General features: G+C 43.0%; 1 protein-coding gene across 1 annotated transcript in view; it reads left to right on the top strand.

Moving 5' to 3' along the window:
* CTTNBP2 (cortactin binding protein 2) overlaps positions 1-15,962 on the top strand; it is a 152,334-nt gene that overhangs the window by 113,854 nt on the left and 22,518 nt on the right. The window contains 2 exon segments of the mRNA XM_035020299.1: positions 9,627-9,713; positions 9,794-9,893. Coding sequence (XP_034876190.1) covers positions 9,627-9,713; positions 9,794-9,893 — 187 coding nt within the window.

Below are 15,962 nucleotides of genomic sequence, written 5' to 3'. Positions count from 1 at the left end.
ATGTAATAATACTGGTTAAGAAGGAATCACAGTAACCAGTTTTAACTGTGTGTGTAAATGTATTACATATAATGCATATATTAAAGCCTTTATGCAGAAAGCCACATGGATTGAAGACTTTAAATCAGATTTGTTTCTTTTTTTTAATGGTGTTATTTTTCAATACTTTCACTGTATAATTAAAATAATACAAATCCTAAATATCCATTCTGACAGCTAGTAAGGAAACATTTAACTTGATTGAGTTTTGAATCGCTAATAATTTATTATAATAGTTGAACTTAGTGTATAATTCAGACTTTCCCTAGCCAGTTGCAGTTTTTATTAGCTTATTTGCAAACTTCTTTTTTAATACTTCAGTGACTATGAGTAATTATTATATTAGAAAAATACTTGAATAGATCATCCTCATCTGAGCACTTTATTTTTTTTATTCTTATGTTAATCCCCATACATTACATCATTAGTTTTAGATGTAGTGTTCCATGATTCATTGTTTGTGCATAACACCCAGTGCTCCATGCAGAATGTGCCCTCCTCAATACCCACCACCAGGCTAACCCATCCTCCCACCCCCCTCCCCCCTAGAACCCTCAGTTTGTTTTTCAGAGTCCATCGTCTCTCATGGTTCGTCTACCCCTCCGATTTCCCCCACTTCATTCTTCCCCTCCTGCTACCTTCTTCTTCTTCTTCTTTTTTTTTTTTTTCTTAACATATATTGCATTATTTGTTTCAGAGGTACAGATCTGAGAGTCAACAGTCTTGCACAATTCACAGCGCTTACCAGAGCACATACCCTCCCCAGTGTCTATCACCCAGTCACCCCATCCCTCCCACCCCACCCCCCACTCCAACAACACTCAGTTTGTTTCCTGCGATTAAGAATTCCTCATATCAGTGAGGTCATATGATACATGTCTTTCTCTGTTTGACTTATTTCCTGAGCACTGCTTTAAAATGTAGGACTTGAATCCCCTAGGACATGATTCTTGAGATTCCAGTGCCTGGTAGCCATCCACCGCAATATGTGGCACACTAACCATCAAGAATCACGACTAGGAAATTCCACCTGCTCTTCATAGCGTCCCAGAATAAATTTGCTGTGTTCCCATAAAAATAATGTTGTAGGGCGCCTGGGTGGCTCAGTCGTTAAGCGTCTGCCTTCGGCTCAGGTCATGATCCCAGGGTCCTGGGATCGAGTCCCACATCGGGCTCCCTCCTCGGGGGGAGGCCTGCTTCTCCCCCTCCCCCTCCCACTGCTTGTGTTCCTGCTCTTGCTATCTCTGTCTCTGTCAAATAAATAAATAAAATCTTAAAAAATAATAATAATAATGTTGTAAATGATGACGGTTGTGAATCTAAGGCCACAGATCTCAACGCCGTTAGCAGGTGGCTAGCCGGTTCTAGCCTGACCTCTTTTGTGCATGGAGGAGTAAATGTGGGTAAGGTCCTAGCAGAAGGAGGAAGCCAGTTCCCTGGTGTGATGAAGAGTGGCCCCAACACCAGTGAATCTTTCGGCTTCCGTGGCAATTATGGAAGAAGATTCTGGGCAGCGGGGCAAGAGTCAGCCCAGAGGAGGTCTGGAGCGGGAGGAGTTGATGAGCGTTAGAGGCTGGTGACAAGGCAACGGTTAGATCCAAAGTTATGTCTTATGGTTGTTTGGTTTTTTGTTTTCTGGGTTTTGTTTTGTTTTTAAAATAACTACAATACCAAATTCGTATGTCTGTGCTGCTAAAAGAGGGCCTATCTTTATGTGAAGTTAGTAACCAAGACCGATCTTGGCTTTTAAAGTTTCAGGAAGCTAATTCTTAAAAACCTAGGGTGTGTCTCTCTCTACGAACTGTAATTTCTCTTAAGTTCCCATTATTCTTTTATGCCTCTTCTGCAAAGAGGGTCCTCAGCCTATGGCTAAAACCCTCTCTCTCTGCCACGAAGGCCGCTAGATTTTTGGAGCCCAATGCTGGATGTGCCCGTATTGTCTGGGAGGGGGGCGGATGTTATATGAATCCATTGACAGTAACGGTGTTGCTTGTGGCTCTAAAGCCCTACATAAATTCTTTAAAGATTTTTTTTTTTTTTTATTCATGAGAGACAGAGCGAGAGAGAGAGGCAGAGGGAGAAGCAGGCTCCCAAGGAGCAGGGAGCCCGATGCGGGACTCGATCCCAGAACCACGAGATCATGACCTGAGCCGAAGGCAGACGCTCAACCATCTGAGCCACCCAGGCGCCCTACATAAATTCTTTAAAATCAGTGTCAGAGGAGGTCAGAATGAAAGTCCTAGCTATAAAGCCATGATACTTTACGGCCATCTCAGCTTTATTGGCTCAGTAAAAGCCTTTCATTTTGTATTCTTTTTTGAGTTCAGCATCTTAGGGGGACCAGGCCTAAAACCGTCTCTCCACAGTAAAAGCTTTCCCTCAGGCTCTGACAAGTGAAACTCGGAACAGAAGTTGAGGTTTATTGCTTTAAAATAATGCCACGAGTCTGAAAACACATCACAGGTGCCCCGTTGACCACTGCGGAGACAGCAGCCGCTCTGGTGCACGCCCGTTCTGCAGGAAAACGCTGTGGAGGGGAAAACAATCAAGGGATGGATGGGCCTTTGTTGAGGGCATTGTTTCCATTTAATCCAGAATTCGTTTGCGTCACAAAGCACTAATTGACATGTGATAAGAACTTCCTGAATGGGCTGTGCAGACGCAGGAATAAAAGGGACTGGTACCGATTGTGATAATAAGGCCAGTGTCCCTTTAGTAACAAGAAGCAAAAATGTGCCCCTGGAAACGGGCACTTAGGAGTAATTGTGGTGACTCTAATTCACCTTTCGGCAGTTGAGTTTGGTTTTCTTAAAGAGCAGATCATCTCCTTTCAAAACAATTAAAATATTTACCTTCTTCCCCCCCCACCCCCCAAAAAATCTGGTCTGCCTGCCTCTCTTCCTGTCTGTCTATCTTGAGAGCCCTCTGCTGGCAGCGGGAAGCATGTGTATTTATAATACCTAAGATCTTGCTGTTTGGAGAAATGTAATTTTTAGCTAGAGCAGTTAAATGTGTTTTCTTTGCGTAGCTTTGCATGTTTGCACCAGTCTCAGAGCAGCGGGCTCCTGGTAATTATTTTGTTGTTCAGATCTTAAATGGTAACCAACACAACTAAACCATTTGATGAAATAGAACAAAATACCACTAACAAAAAATTGATAATATCTGAAATGAGGAAAAACCTAATGGAATGCATGTATTAGAATGTATGAATGATCTGGAAGTCTGTACATTTGTTTTTCCATTTATTTCCTTATTTATATTTTACCTTATTACAGAGAGGATATTAGACTATTTGAAGACAAAATGCTTACTGCTAGTGAATGGCCTTTTCATGGAAATTTCAAGTAGAATGTTCCCTGTCTGTATTTTGTAAGAACCTACAATCTGAGAACAAATGAGGTGTTGAAACTGAAGACAGCTTATCTATGAAATCTGGTCTCTTGCTGTTACGTGATTTCAAAATCGATCTTGAGACAGTGTAGGCAGTTTGACAAGGAGGGCTGTAATGAATAGCGCACTCTTGTTTTCAGAAGTGAGACAAGATTAAATAGCAATCCTAGTTGGAAATCTCAGGGGTAGAATATTCGTAAATCTTGAAAATCTGTATCCTGTTTCACTGGTATGAAACAATCCATTCCTTGTGAGAGAATTTCTACCCAGTAAGTCATGGCAGTTTGGGATTAATTTGAAGAGTACAAACTTCTGGTTTAAAAGTGCACTTGGCTTGCGGTACCCAACACAATTTCCCACTAAAGTGCTTTTGAAAAGTGGCAAAACTTCACAGTAACAGAGGAAAATAGAACTGAGGTCTTCCTTTAGCAAGAATCTGGAAAAACTTTCCAGTACCTTAGGTGTAAGAGAGTGTTAAACCGGGGCGCCTGGGTGGCTCAGTTGTTAAGCATCTGCCTTTGGCTCAGGTCATGATCCCGGAGTTCTGGGATCGAGCCCCGAAATCGGGCTCCCTGCTCCGCGGGAAGCCTGCTTCTCCCTCTCCCACTCCCCCTGCTTGTGTTCCCTCTCGCGCTGTGTTTCTCTCTGTCAAATAAATAAATAAATAAATAAAAATAAAAGAGAGTGTTAAACCCACTTATTGGAGGCCTACTTGAAATTAGGTGGGAAAACACTTTTATTATTTTTCTCCTACCATCTTACTAATGATTCAAAAAAGCGAGGTTGATACGAGTTAGAAAATTGGGTGAATATCCTTACTGCGTAGTCTCTGCTTTTGGCAGCATCGTGACCTTCTCCTCCGTCTCCTGTCAAGATGGGTCCTTCTACATTCATTCAGAGATGAAAGCTAGAAATACCTGAGCAGGAAGTTGGTGGGCAGGTGCTGGTGAGGCTACTCTGTCTGGGGAGTGGATTTGTAAGCACCTTCAGCAGGATGGATGCTGGAGCGCGGTGCTTCCTGGGACTGCAGTGTATCTCACGCATTTGTCTGCCATGGTGGACAGCCCAGGGTCAGCCCACAGCAGCCATGGCCCAGTCCTGGAGGTCACAAGTATAGACAGCAGCCCACCATCCAGCTGTGACCTAGGCAGGATTCAGCTGAAAAATGAGTGGAAAGCGACTGAAGCCAATGACCATCTACACATCCTGCTTTACTGCAGATTCTGTGGTTTCGCAGAACATAAATACTAATAACAAGTTAACGACATTATGCCTGTGGAAGAGCACTGCAGAACAGAATGGAGTTATCGTTCTGAAAACTCAGAATGACAACACCTTAAAATTATGAGATAGAAAGGAAAAGAATTTAGAAAATTATGTCCTTTCTCTAGAGAATGCAAGATCAACTGTGAAAGCAGGGCAAGAAAGCCATGGTAGAGAGAGGCTAAGATTAAAGCAAAAGTGTTGGCAAGGAGGTGGGTGAGGTAAGGAACTCTAAGAAGAACTGAAAATGCAGTGACATCATTACATTTGTACTTGAAACAGTAAAGAGCGGAAGGGAGACGGTGACGATTCTATTCAGCGCTGTGAAAGACTAACTTAAGGAGCTCTCCCAGAACTAGAAGCAAAAGACAAGAGGTATGATAACGATGAGGAGACGGATACACTCTCTGAGGACATAGAGGGAACTTAAGCATTACTGGTCTTCCCTCAAAATAAAGAGAAATAGAAGAGGAGAAATGACCAAAACCATAATGAAAGAAAACATTTCTAAACCAAAAAAAGGTCTGACTGTGGATTGAAAGAATTTACCATGTTCCATTTAAGATTGGGAGAAAGAGGTCACAACCAGACAAATCTGGGTAACTTTTTAAAATTGTAAGTACAGTCCCTGTCCCAGTCTTTTTTTTTTTTTTTAAGATTTTATTTATTTATTTGAAAGAGAGAATGAGAGACAGCATGATAGGGAGGAGGGTCAGAGGGAGAAGCAGACTCCCTGCCGAGCAGGGAGCCGGATGCGGGACTCGATCCTGTGACTCCAGGATCATGACCTGAGCCGAAGGCAGTCGCCTAACCAACTGAGCCACCCAGGCGCCCTCCCTGTCCCAGTCTTAGTCCTTGTTGGCCCTTCTACCATTGCTTGACTCACAGACCCCCAAAACCATAGAAGACAGCCCAGGCCAGCTACTGCTGACTTCATCCTGTGGCTTTGAGATGCTGATGTTCCTTGGGCAGCTGTAGCTACTGTCCTGTTTCTTTCAGGTATATCATTCTCCCTGATGCTGCCCTAGCCCCAAGGGGAATCCAGCTGTTTCCTTTTGTAGTGAAGGCTTAGCAGTGGTGGAATAATACTTGTATTGAGAGAAAATCACTGGTGGCTAGCAGGCATGCTGTCTTTCAGAACCTAAAACCTGGTCCCAAGTCCCGCATTAGTGGTCCCCTTCAAGGACCACTTCCCTTTTTAAAAGCTCATGGTCTGACACCCAGTGGTCAAGCATGGTTTTCCTCCACTTTCCAGGAGTTAACTCCAAGCATGTCTTGGTCTCTTTGGAGGCTGGAGCTCAAGCCCTAAAGGCCCCAGGTAAGGTTCCCTCTTCCTTCCATGCCACCAGCTTTCCCTCAGGCCTTCCTGTCACATCCCAGGATTGGCTTCTTTCCTGTAATGACGGACCGGTGGCCTGTTCTTCACTAGGTCTACCCCAGCCACCTTCAAGGATGTGGCCTGCCCCTGGGATCTCAAAGGGACAAGCTCATCAGAGCACAGGAGAGCAACACAGAGGTCCTTAAACATGAACAGACTCTTTCATGTGTAACATTCCTCGAAGTCTGGGGGACTCAAGCTTGACACGTGAGCTACATTACCCATACTGGTTAGGGTGCCGCTTCACCTGTTCAGATCTCTGCTGTAAGATCTTTCCAAGAAGAAAGCTGCTCCCAGGCATGTAGGCTGGGAGTGGGAGCTCAGCCCTGGGATGACAGAGGTGGAGGGCGTGACTCCCCTCCACGTCTCACTCCACACATCACACTGTCTTTGCCCCATGCAGATGGCCACTGGCTTTCCATTCAGGGTGTGCAGCATCTCTACCTGTTCTCAGGCAAGGTACCCTCACACGGGAGGGGAAAAGGTGTAAAAAAAAAAAAGAAAGAAAGAAAGAAAAATCCTATAGGCATCCAGGCAGATTTTTACAGAGTAAAAGTGATCAATCTCTACCTAGGTTTCTTTGAAACAGAATTCCAGAATGGAACAATATACGTAGGTAGTTGACCCAGTAATCTTACAGTCATGAAGATGTCTTTTATATAAGAAGTCAAAGATATTCTGATATGCAACAGCTGTAAAAAGATTACACTCCTATAGCCCTCTAAAAAAATACACACATAAACATACACACACAAACTATACAAAGAAAAAGCTGAAGGAAGCAAAATATTTTTTTTCTTTTTTTTTTTTTCTTTGAAGATTTTATTTGAATCAAGGTACTTAATATATAGTGTACTATTGGTTTCAGGAGTAGAATTTAGTGATTCATCACTTACACAGAACACCCAGTGCTCATCATAATGGGTGCCCTCCTTAATGCCCATTGTTCATTTCACCCATCTCTCCATGCACCTCCCCTCCAGCAACATCCAGTTTATTCTCTCTAGTTAAGAGTCTCTTATGGTTTGCCTCCCTGTCTGTTTTTATCTTATTTTTCTTTTCCCTTCCCCTATGCTTATCTGTTTTGTTTCTTAAATTCCACATATGAGTGAAATCATACGGTATTTGTCTTTCTCTGACTTATTTCACTTAGCATAATACACTGCAGTTCTACCCACATCATTGCAAATGGCAAGATTTCGTTCTTTTTGATGGCTGAGTAATATTCCATAGTATAAATATCCCACATCTTCTTTATCCATTCATCAGTCGACGGACATTTGGGCTCTTTCCATATGCCCTTTGAATCAGTGCATGTGCCCCTTCGAATCAGTATTTTCGTATCCTTTGGTCAAATACCCAGTAGTGCAGTTGGATCATAGGGTAGTTTTATTAACTTTTTGAGGAGCCTGCATACTATTTTCCAGAGTGGCTGCACCAGTTTGCACATCTACCAACAGTGTAAGAGGGTTCCCCTTTCTTCACATCCTCACCAACATCCATTGTTTCCTGAGTTGTTAATTTTAGCCATTCTAACTGATGTGAGGTGGTATCTCATCATGGTTTTGATTTGTATTTCCCTGATGATGAGTGCTGTTGAGCATTTTTTCATGCATGTCTGTTCATGTCTAATGCCCATTTCTTAGCTGGATTATTTTTTGGGGGGATGTTGATTTTGATAAGTTTTTTATAGATTTTGGATACTAGCCCTCTATCCCATATGTCATTTGCAAATATCTTCTCCCAATTCATAGGTTGCCTTTTAGTTTTGTTGTTTCCTTTGCTGTGCAGAAGATTTTTTATCTGGAAGAAGTCCCAGTATTTCATTTTTGCTTTTGTTTCCCTTGCCTCCAGAGACACGTCTAGTAAGAAGCTGCTACGGTCAGTGTCAAAGAGGTTGCTGCCTGTGTTCTCCTCTAGGATCTTGATGGTTTCCTGTCTCACATTTAGGTCTTTAATCCATTTTGAGTCTATTTTTGTGTACGGTATAAGAAAGTGGTCCAGTTTCATTCTTCTGCATATCGCTGTCCAATTTTCCCAACACCATTTGTTGAAGAGAAGGTCTTTTTTCCATTGGATAGTCTTTCCTGCTTTGTCAAAGATAAGTTGACCATGTAGTCGAGGGTCCATTTCTGGGTTCTCTATTCTGTTCCATTGATGTGTGTCTGTTTTTGTGCCAGTACCATACTGTCTTGATGCCTACAGCTTTGTAATAGGGCTTGAAGTCCAGAATTGTAATGCCTCCAGCTTTGTTTTTCCTTTTCAGCATTACTTTGGCTCTTCAGGGTCTTTTCGGGTTCCATAAAAATTTTAGAATTGTTGTTCTAGCTCTGAAAAATGCTGGTGTTATTTTGATAAAGATTGCATTGAATGTGTAGATTGCTTTGGGTAGTATAGATATTTTAACAATATTTTTCTTCCAATCCATGAGCATGGAATGTTTTTCCATTTCTTTGGATCATCTTCAATTTCTTTCCTAAGTGTTCTCTGTTTTCAGAGTACAGATCTTTTACCTCTTTGGTTAGGTTTAGGTATCTTACCGTTTTTGGTGCAGTTGTACATGGGATTGATTCCTTGATTTCTCTTTCTGCTGCTTTGTTATTGGTGTATAGAAATGCCACAGATTTTTGTACGTTGATTTTATATCCTGCAACTTTGTTGAATTCATGTATCAATTCTAGCAATTTTTTGGTGGAGTCTTTCAGGTTTTCTCTATATAGTATCATGTCATCTGTAAAGAGTGGAAGTTTGATTTCTTCCTTCCCAATTTGGATACCTTTTATTTCTTTTTGTTGTCTGATTGCTGAGGCTAGGAAGGGAAGCATAAATCTATTTACAGAGGTTGCTTCTCAGTGCGGACACTATCAGTGGTTTGTATTCTGCTTCTTTATGTTTTGTTGTATTTTCCAGAATACATTGAAATTACTGTAATTCAGATATCACTCAGAAGGAAAATAAACTTTGGGGAAATTCAAACTAGAGAGCATTTGCAAGAGATAATAAAGAAAAACATTTGCAAGGGACAAAATATGCTAGGAACCATGTTCCCAGCCAGCGAACTGAACTTCACTGTGGAAGATACAGGGAAGAAAGAGTATGCTTTTTCTTTTTTTTTTTTTTTTAAGATTTTTATTTATTTGAGAGAGAGAGAGAACACAAATGGGGTGGGGGCAAAGGGAGAAGCAGACTCCCTGCTGAGCGGAGAGCCCAATGCAGGACTTGATCCCAGGACCTTGAGATCATGAGCTGAGCCGAAGGCAGATGCTTAACCGACTGAGCCACCCAGGCGCCCTAAAGAATATGCTTCTTAATCCAATGTCAGCTCCTCCTATAAATAAATAATATATAAAATACTATATAAGTATATAAATACTATATCTGCCAATATTTCATATTAAAATGAAAGACTTCAACTGAATACAGTTAATCCTGAAAATACTAGTGTTTTCAAAGTCTGAGAACAATCAGAAAGGGAATCTCCTACTTGGGTACCACATTTTTTTTTCCTCTTCTTCACATTTTCACCTAAGATTTCCTCTTGGTTTATTAATAGGTCGAGCAGTACCATAATGTCATTTTCCATGGCCCAGAAGGAAGCTTGCAAGACTACATAGCACATCAGCTTGCACTCTGCATGAAGGTATCTATTACTTGTGTACCCTTTCCTTTTCTCTGAAAATTTGAAAGCATGTAGAACTGATCACTGATTTCTTACCACAGCACAGACAGATGGCTGCAGGATTCACCTGTGAAATAGTGAGAGCCGAAGTGGATGCTGGTTTCTCCAAGGAACAGCTAGTAGATCTGTTCATCAGTAGTGGTAAGGCCATTCCAGCAAACTGAATTGTCGTAACTGAAGGACATGATCTTCAGTGATGCCACTGAAAGGAAATAAGTTTCTTTCGGGGGGGTAAATTTAAGGTGACTTTTCAGTTATTCAACAGCCTTGGGATGAAAATGGGAACCTAGATGAACACTTGTAAAAAATATATATATATATATTTCTTGTATGTCATTGCATTTATTGCTCATCCTATGTTTTCTTCTTTTTTCCCCCCGTCTTTTGTTTGTAAATCGTTATCTGTTGTGAGCATACTATATAACTGGCCCCAGAGGTATACTAAGGGAGGAGGTGTGGGGAGCCCCCCACCCTCGCGGGACTAAGTATTCTATCACTGATGCTGTTTAGAATTGCATGGTGGTAATAAAGAGTAGATAGATTTTTAGTAAATTAATCATAAATTCTCTACAACCAAAGCACCCCTTCTTAAAGCACCTGAGTTAAACTTCCTCCACCTAACCCTTGGCATGTCACGGGCTGGCGCTTGGCTAAACTCATGCTGTTTCCAACGTGAGGAAGCTGGTACAGGGAGGTTCAGTATCTTGCCACAACTACAGAGTGGCAGAACCGGGATTAAATATGTTTATTACTACAGCTTTATCATGAATTTTCTGTCTTGGGCTCCCAAGGTTACCATACCAAGCTTCACCACAGGGGGCCTCAGCATACCCTGCATAGCACAGCATGACTGCCAGCTCCCACATTCAACCGAAATGGACCAGACTCCAGCCTCCGGGGGCCCGAAGCCACACAGACCCCTGGGGAGAGGGAGCAAGGGGGCGCAGTTGCAAGATCAGGGATAGATGAGCTGACACACAAATTCAGATCTTTGTGGGGGTGTTTCTCATGTTTGGAGCCATGATCAAGGGCGATGCCATGTAGCCAGGTCAGCCTTAGAAGAAGGAAGTCGAGAAATATAGTTCAGAGGTAGGCCTGGGGAGGGACTGAGGGCTCCACGGACCTGGACCCACATTTTAAGGACAGGAAGATCCCACCGGAATCGGAATGTTGCTGTGGTGCGCGGGTCAGTCTGTTCGGAAACTAGTGGCACTTAGCTGCAGAAAGCAGTTTTCTCTGCAGCTGTTACTAATGATCACTAACATTGGTTAAGCTCTGACTCTGTAGGCCCTATCGTAAACACCCTGACTTATAAACATGAAAACATCTGAAGCAGGAGTTTGGGGGACCCTGGCCAAAGAACCCCCAGCAAGAACACGGCCAAGCAGGACTCAGACTGCTACCAAGCCCGCCCCTCACCGCTGCCAGCCACAGGAACTTCACACAGCCTTAGGAACCTAACACAGCCTTAGGAACTCTCCTGTGCCAACACTTGTCTTCCCCACACCGCCCCCCCCCCGGCTCTTATAACAGAAGCTCACTACATTTTTTCCAACTTTCAGTTTTGTTTCATCTTAAAGTAAGAAGCTGAAATATTTTGTTCTTACCCTGTCAGAGCAGATAGCAATTATAGACTGAATTCTGCTCTCTGCCCTAAGCTTAAGAGAGCTGAGAAAATGAGCAGTGAATCAGGTCATAAAGGATGCAGAGGTGACCAGCACAGCATTTCTAAACCTATGGGGGGGGGCAGCATCTTAAGAGTTCCTCTTCCCATTTCCCAATTTGGTGAATGGCACAAATCTCTCAGCCTCTCCCACTTGAAACTCCGGTCTTGTCAGCAGGCTTGACGACCTGAATGTCCACAGTGCCAACAGGCCACAGTAAAGGGTGAAGTGGGGAGCGGGGAGGCCTGTCTCCATCTACGGGAGGGCAGTAGTTCTCAGCTGCGGCAGCTAGTTGCTGATGGCAGTGTAGATCCAGTGTCAAGTGCTCTTGTGACTTTTAAGAAGTCAGAAATCCCAGGGCGCCTGGGTGGCTCAGTCGTTGAGCATCTGCCTTTGCCTCGGGTCATGATCCCAAGATCCTGGGATGGAGCCCCAAGTCAAGCTCCCTTCTCAGCAGGCAGCCTGCTTCTCTCTCCCTCTCCCACTCCCCCTGCTTGTGTTCCCTCTCTAGCTGTCTCTCTCTCTCTCTGCCAAATAAATAAAACCTTAAAAAAAAAAAAAAGAAACCCCTTTTATGTGAAAATGTAGGATTTTCTTCTTTCACTGTTGTCAGATATTTCCATTTTTAAAGCCATATGAGGACCAGATAGCACTCCCAGATCCTCTCATTCATGGACCCCTTGTCTTTGTCCCACATAGTCCATAGGCACGTCCTGCCAGATGGATCCCAGCATGCCTTTTTCATCCATCCCATTGGTACCATCCTACCTTATGCCCCCTTCCCTACATCTCATCTACTTCCCTATAAATGGCTGCTCGTCTACTGCTTCTCCTGCTCTAACATCCTTCACAGGTGGTCAGACCCTTAGTTAAAAGCTGTCTGATTCCTGCCCCACACATCCCTCTATCGCCCACTGAACTAAATCAATGCCATGCAAGGCCTTCCATTCAAGGACATTAATCCACCTGATTGGCTTATCTGACCCTTTATTTTTTAAATTGAGATTTATTGAGATATACTATTGTGTGAGTTTAAGGTGTACAGCATGTTGATTTGATGTACTTCCATATTGTAAAATAACTACTGTAACATTAGCTAGTATCTCTATTCACACAATTAAAATATCTTTGGTGGTGAGAACATTTATGATCTACTTTCTTAGTAACTTTCAAGTATGTAATACAATGTTGCTAACTGTAGTCACCCTGCAGTACATAAGATCCCCAGAACTTACTCATCTTATAACTGAAATTGTGTATCCTTTGATATCTCCCCATTTCCTTCACCCATGCCCCAAGTCACTGCCAACCACCATTTTACTCTGTTTGCATAGGCTTGGCTTTTTTACATTCCACATATAAGTGATGTCATACAGTATTTGTCTTTCTCTGTCTGACTTAATTCTCTTAGTGTAATGCCCTCAAGGTGCACTGTGTTGTTGAAAATGGCAAGATTTTCTTCTTTCTCACTGAGTGAAGAATAATCCATTCTGTATATATACCACATTTTCTTTATCCATTCATCTGTTGACGGACACTTAGGTTCTTTCCATATATTGGCTATTGTGAATAATGAAGCAGTGAATATGGGAGTGCAGATTACTCCTGGAGATCCTGATTTCATTTCCTTTGGCTATAGACCCAGAAGTGGGATTGCTGGACCATGTGATACTTTGAATTTTTTGAGGAACCTCCATACTATTTTCCATAGTATGGAAATGCACTAAATTACATTCCCACCATCAGTGCTCAAGGGTTCCCTTTCCTCCACAACCTTGCCAGAACTTATCTATTGCCTTTCTGATGATAGCCATTCTGACTGGTGTGAGGTGATATCTCATTGTGGTTTTGTTTTACATTTCCCTGATCATTAGTGATGTAATGTATCTTTTCATGGACTTGTTGGCCATTCGTATGTCTACTTTAGGTAGATGTCTATGCTCCAACAGAATATGCGATTTCTTCTTTACGTGTCCTTTGCTTTTCTACTCTCTGAGTCTTCATTCATGCTGCAGCTCTCATTGAGAATGAGAGAGTAAACACACAACCTCCCCCCTACACACATACACTGTGACTACCAACATGGCCAGTGCTTTGCAAAATATTATGTTGTACAGTATTGAATGAAACAGACATGGTTTTTGCCTTTTTGGAAACTACAGAAAAAGCCCCTGTTAAAATGCTCTAAGGACACCTCAAATGAAGGCTTCTCTGATCCCTCCAGATAGGACTTCTCCCTCTAGTGAACATCAGTAGATTTTGTTTATAACTGTGTTCCACCTAACTATAGGTCAAGGCAGTGAGGGTATTATTTGAGCTTTGGCCTTGGCCCACACACACATGGTGAGCTCCTTGAAGGCTAGTACTGTACCTTATTCTTCTATTTTGCCTGGTACACTGATAGCTAATAATTATTGGCTGATGAGTGGGTGAATCTCCTGATAGAAGAAGTAGCACAGGCAAAGACAAAGGGAATGCTAGTCATACATCATCTTCAGGTGTCTGCAAGTGGAAGAGCCCGCTTAGAGTGGATGTAGGAAGAGGTAAGATGAGAGAGCGCAAAAGTTGGTAGTGAAGTAGGTGATGATAGGGCATAAAGATAGACTGATTTGGAGTTTAAAAATGAAGTTTTTGAACAGAATGAAGCCAAAAAATAATCTCCATTTTAACCACCCTCATATGTAGAAGTGGTGTATCACCTTTAAATGGGACAAGCTGTTATTCTCTATTCAGCTCAGTAACTTATAATTATCAAATATCTTTTTTCTCTTTTTAATAACAAAAGTAAGATACAAATGCAGGTTTGTCTGCTAAGGCCTTTTTAAAAAAATATATTTATTTATTTAGAGAGAGCATGAATGACGGGGAGGGAAGAGGGAGAGGGAAAAGCAGATCCTTGGCTGAGCAGGGAGCCCGATGCGGGGCTCAGTCCCAGGACCCAGGGACCTTAAGGCAGACGCTTAACCGACTGAGCCACCCAGGTGCCCCTCATCTGCTAAGACCCTGAATGCAGTGGCCTGAGGTAGGCACCTGAGTGTTGCCATACATTCCTCAGTTTGCCTGGTCCTCTGGGCCATGTCAACCCTGAGTTCTGCTGAATCTGGTCCCTGAATCTCGTCTCCACCTCCCACATTCTTCCCCCCCTCCACCTGTTGTTTCTTGCTCAGGGACTGTGGAGGTCTCATTTCTGACCCTTCTTATTTTTTTTTTTTTAAGATTTTATTTATTTGACGGAGAGAGACACAGCGAGAGAGGGAACACAAGCAGGGGGAGTGGGAGAGGGAGAAGCAGGCTTCCCGCCGAGCAGAGAGCCCGATGCGGGGCTTGATCCCAGGACCGTGGGACCATGACCTGAGCCAAAGGCAGACTCAACGACTGAGCCACCCAGGCGCCCTGACCCTTTTTATTTCCTCTGGTCAGCCCCTCACAGGGATCATTCTACAACACAGAGCTGCTCTTGTCATTTCCCTGCTGTTCTGCTCGAGTGGCTGCAGGACAAACACATTCTCTGAACGGGTGTGGAGGAGCTTATGGTCTGGCCCCCGATCTTCCCTTGCTACTATCCTTCCTCATCTCCTAAAACTCTGTGCATTATGCCCATCATTTCCTCTCTAGGATCCACTGTTCTTGACTGGTGCCCAGTGGAGGGATCACAGAGAGAGTGCACGTTAGGCAGAGTAGATGGGGACCCAGGGTTTTGAGCAGGTCAGGGTAATGTCGTGTGAGCCGAAGGGAAGGCGGCATTGATGGGTGTGCTGTCACTTCTTTTGTAGTGCAGAAAGCACACAACGGGGAATGTTCTTTTGGTCAAAAGTGGTGGGAAAGGGCAGAGAGTAGAGGAGGGAGAAGTCTGGATGAGGGAGAAGGTGTTCCTAGGCTCTCCCACTGCGGTTTTTAGAATGATGAGGGAATAGGAGTTATCTGTCGGTTTTTCTCTTGCATTTGTTTTTACTAAGAAATTAAATTGATCAAACTATATCACTGTAAGTGAGGAATACACTGATTTGTAAGGAATACATTTATTCCTGACACTTAAGCTTATTTTTTCTACAGGAAGAGATTTAAATGACTTGGATGAGGCTGGGTTAGGATGTTGAACTTTAATCTTCCACTGTGCACAGCACATATATTACCTTATTGGCTCCTCTCTCTGACTGCAGATGAAAGCCAGCAAAGAGAGTCACAGAGAATGAATAAAAGAAATACATGAGCAAACTATAAGAAGGAAGAGTAGCAGATGTATTTTAAATAATTGGATTTAAGAGGCACCTGGGTGATGCAGTCGGTTAAACATCTGATTCTTGATTTTGGCTCAGGTCATGATCTCAAAGGTTGTGAGATGGAGCCCTGCATTGGGCTCTGCACCCTGCTTAAGATTCTCTTTCTCCCTCTCCTTCTGCCCCTCCCCCCTGCTTGCACTCTCTATTGCTCTCTCTCTCAAAAAAAAAAAAAAAAGAATCTAAAACTTATATGGAGATTAAAATAAAATGGTTCCGGGAGCCTGGGTGGCTCAGTTGGTTAAGCGACTGCCTTCGGCTCAGGTCAT

This window comes from Mirounga leonina, unplaced genomic scaffold (genome assembly GCF_011800145.1).
Source record: "Mirounga leonina isolate KUSES-001 unplaced genomic scaffold, KU_Mleo_1.0 Mir_174, whole genome shotgun sequence".
Lineage (NCBI taxonomy): Eukaryota > Metazoa > Chordata > Mammalia > Carnivora > Phocidae > Mirounga > Mirounga leonina.
This window is presented reverse-complemented; position numbering and strand designations above follow the sequence as displayed.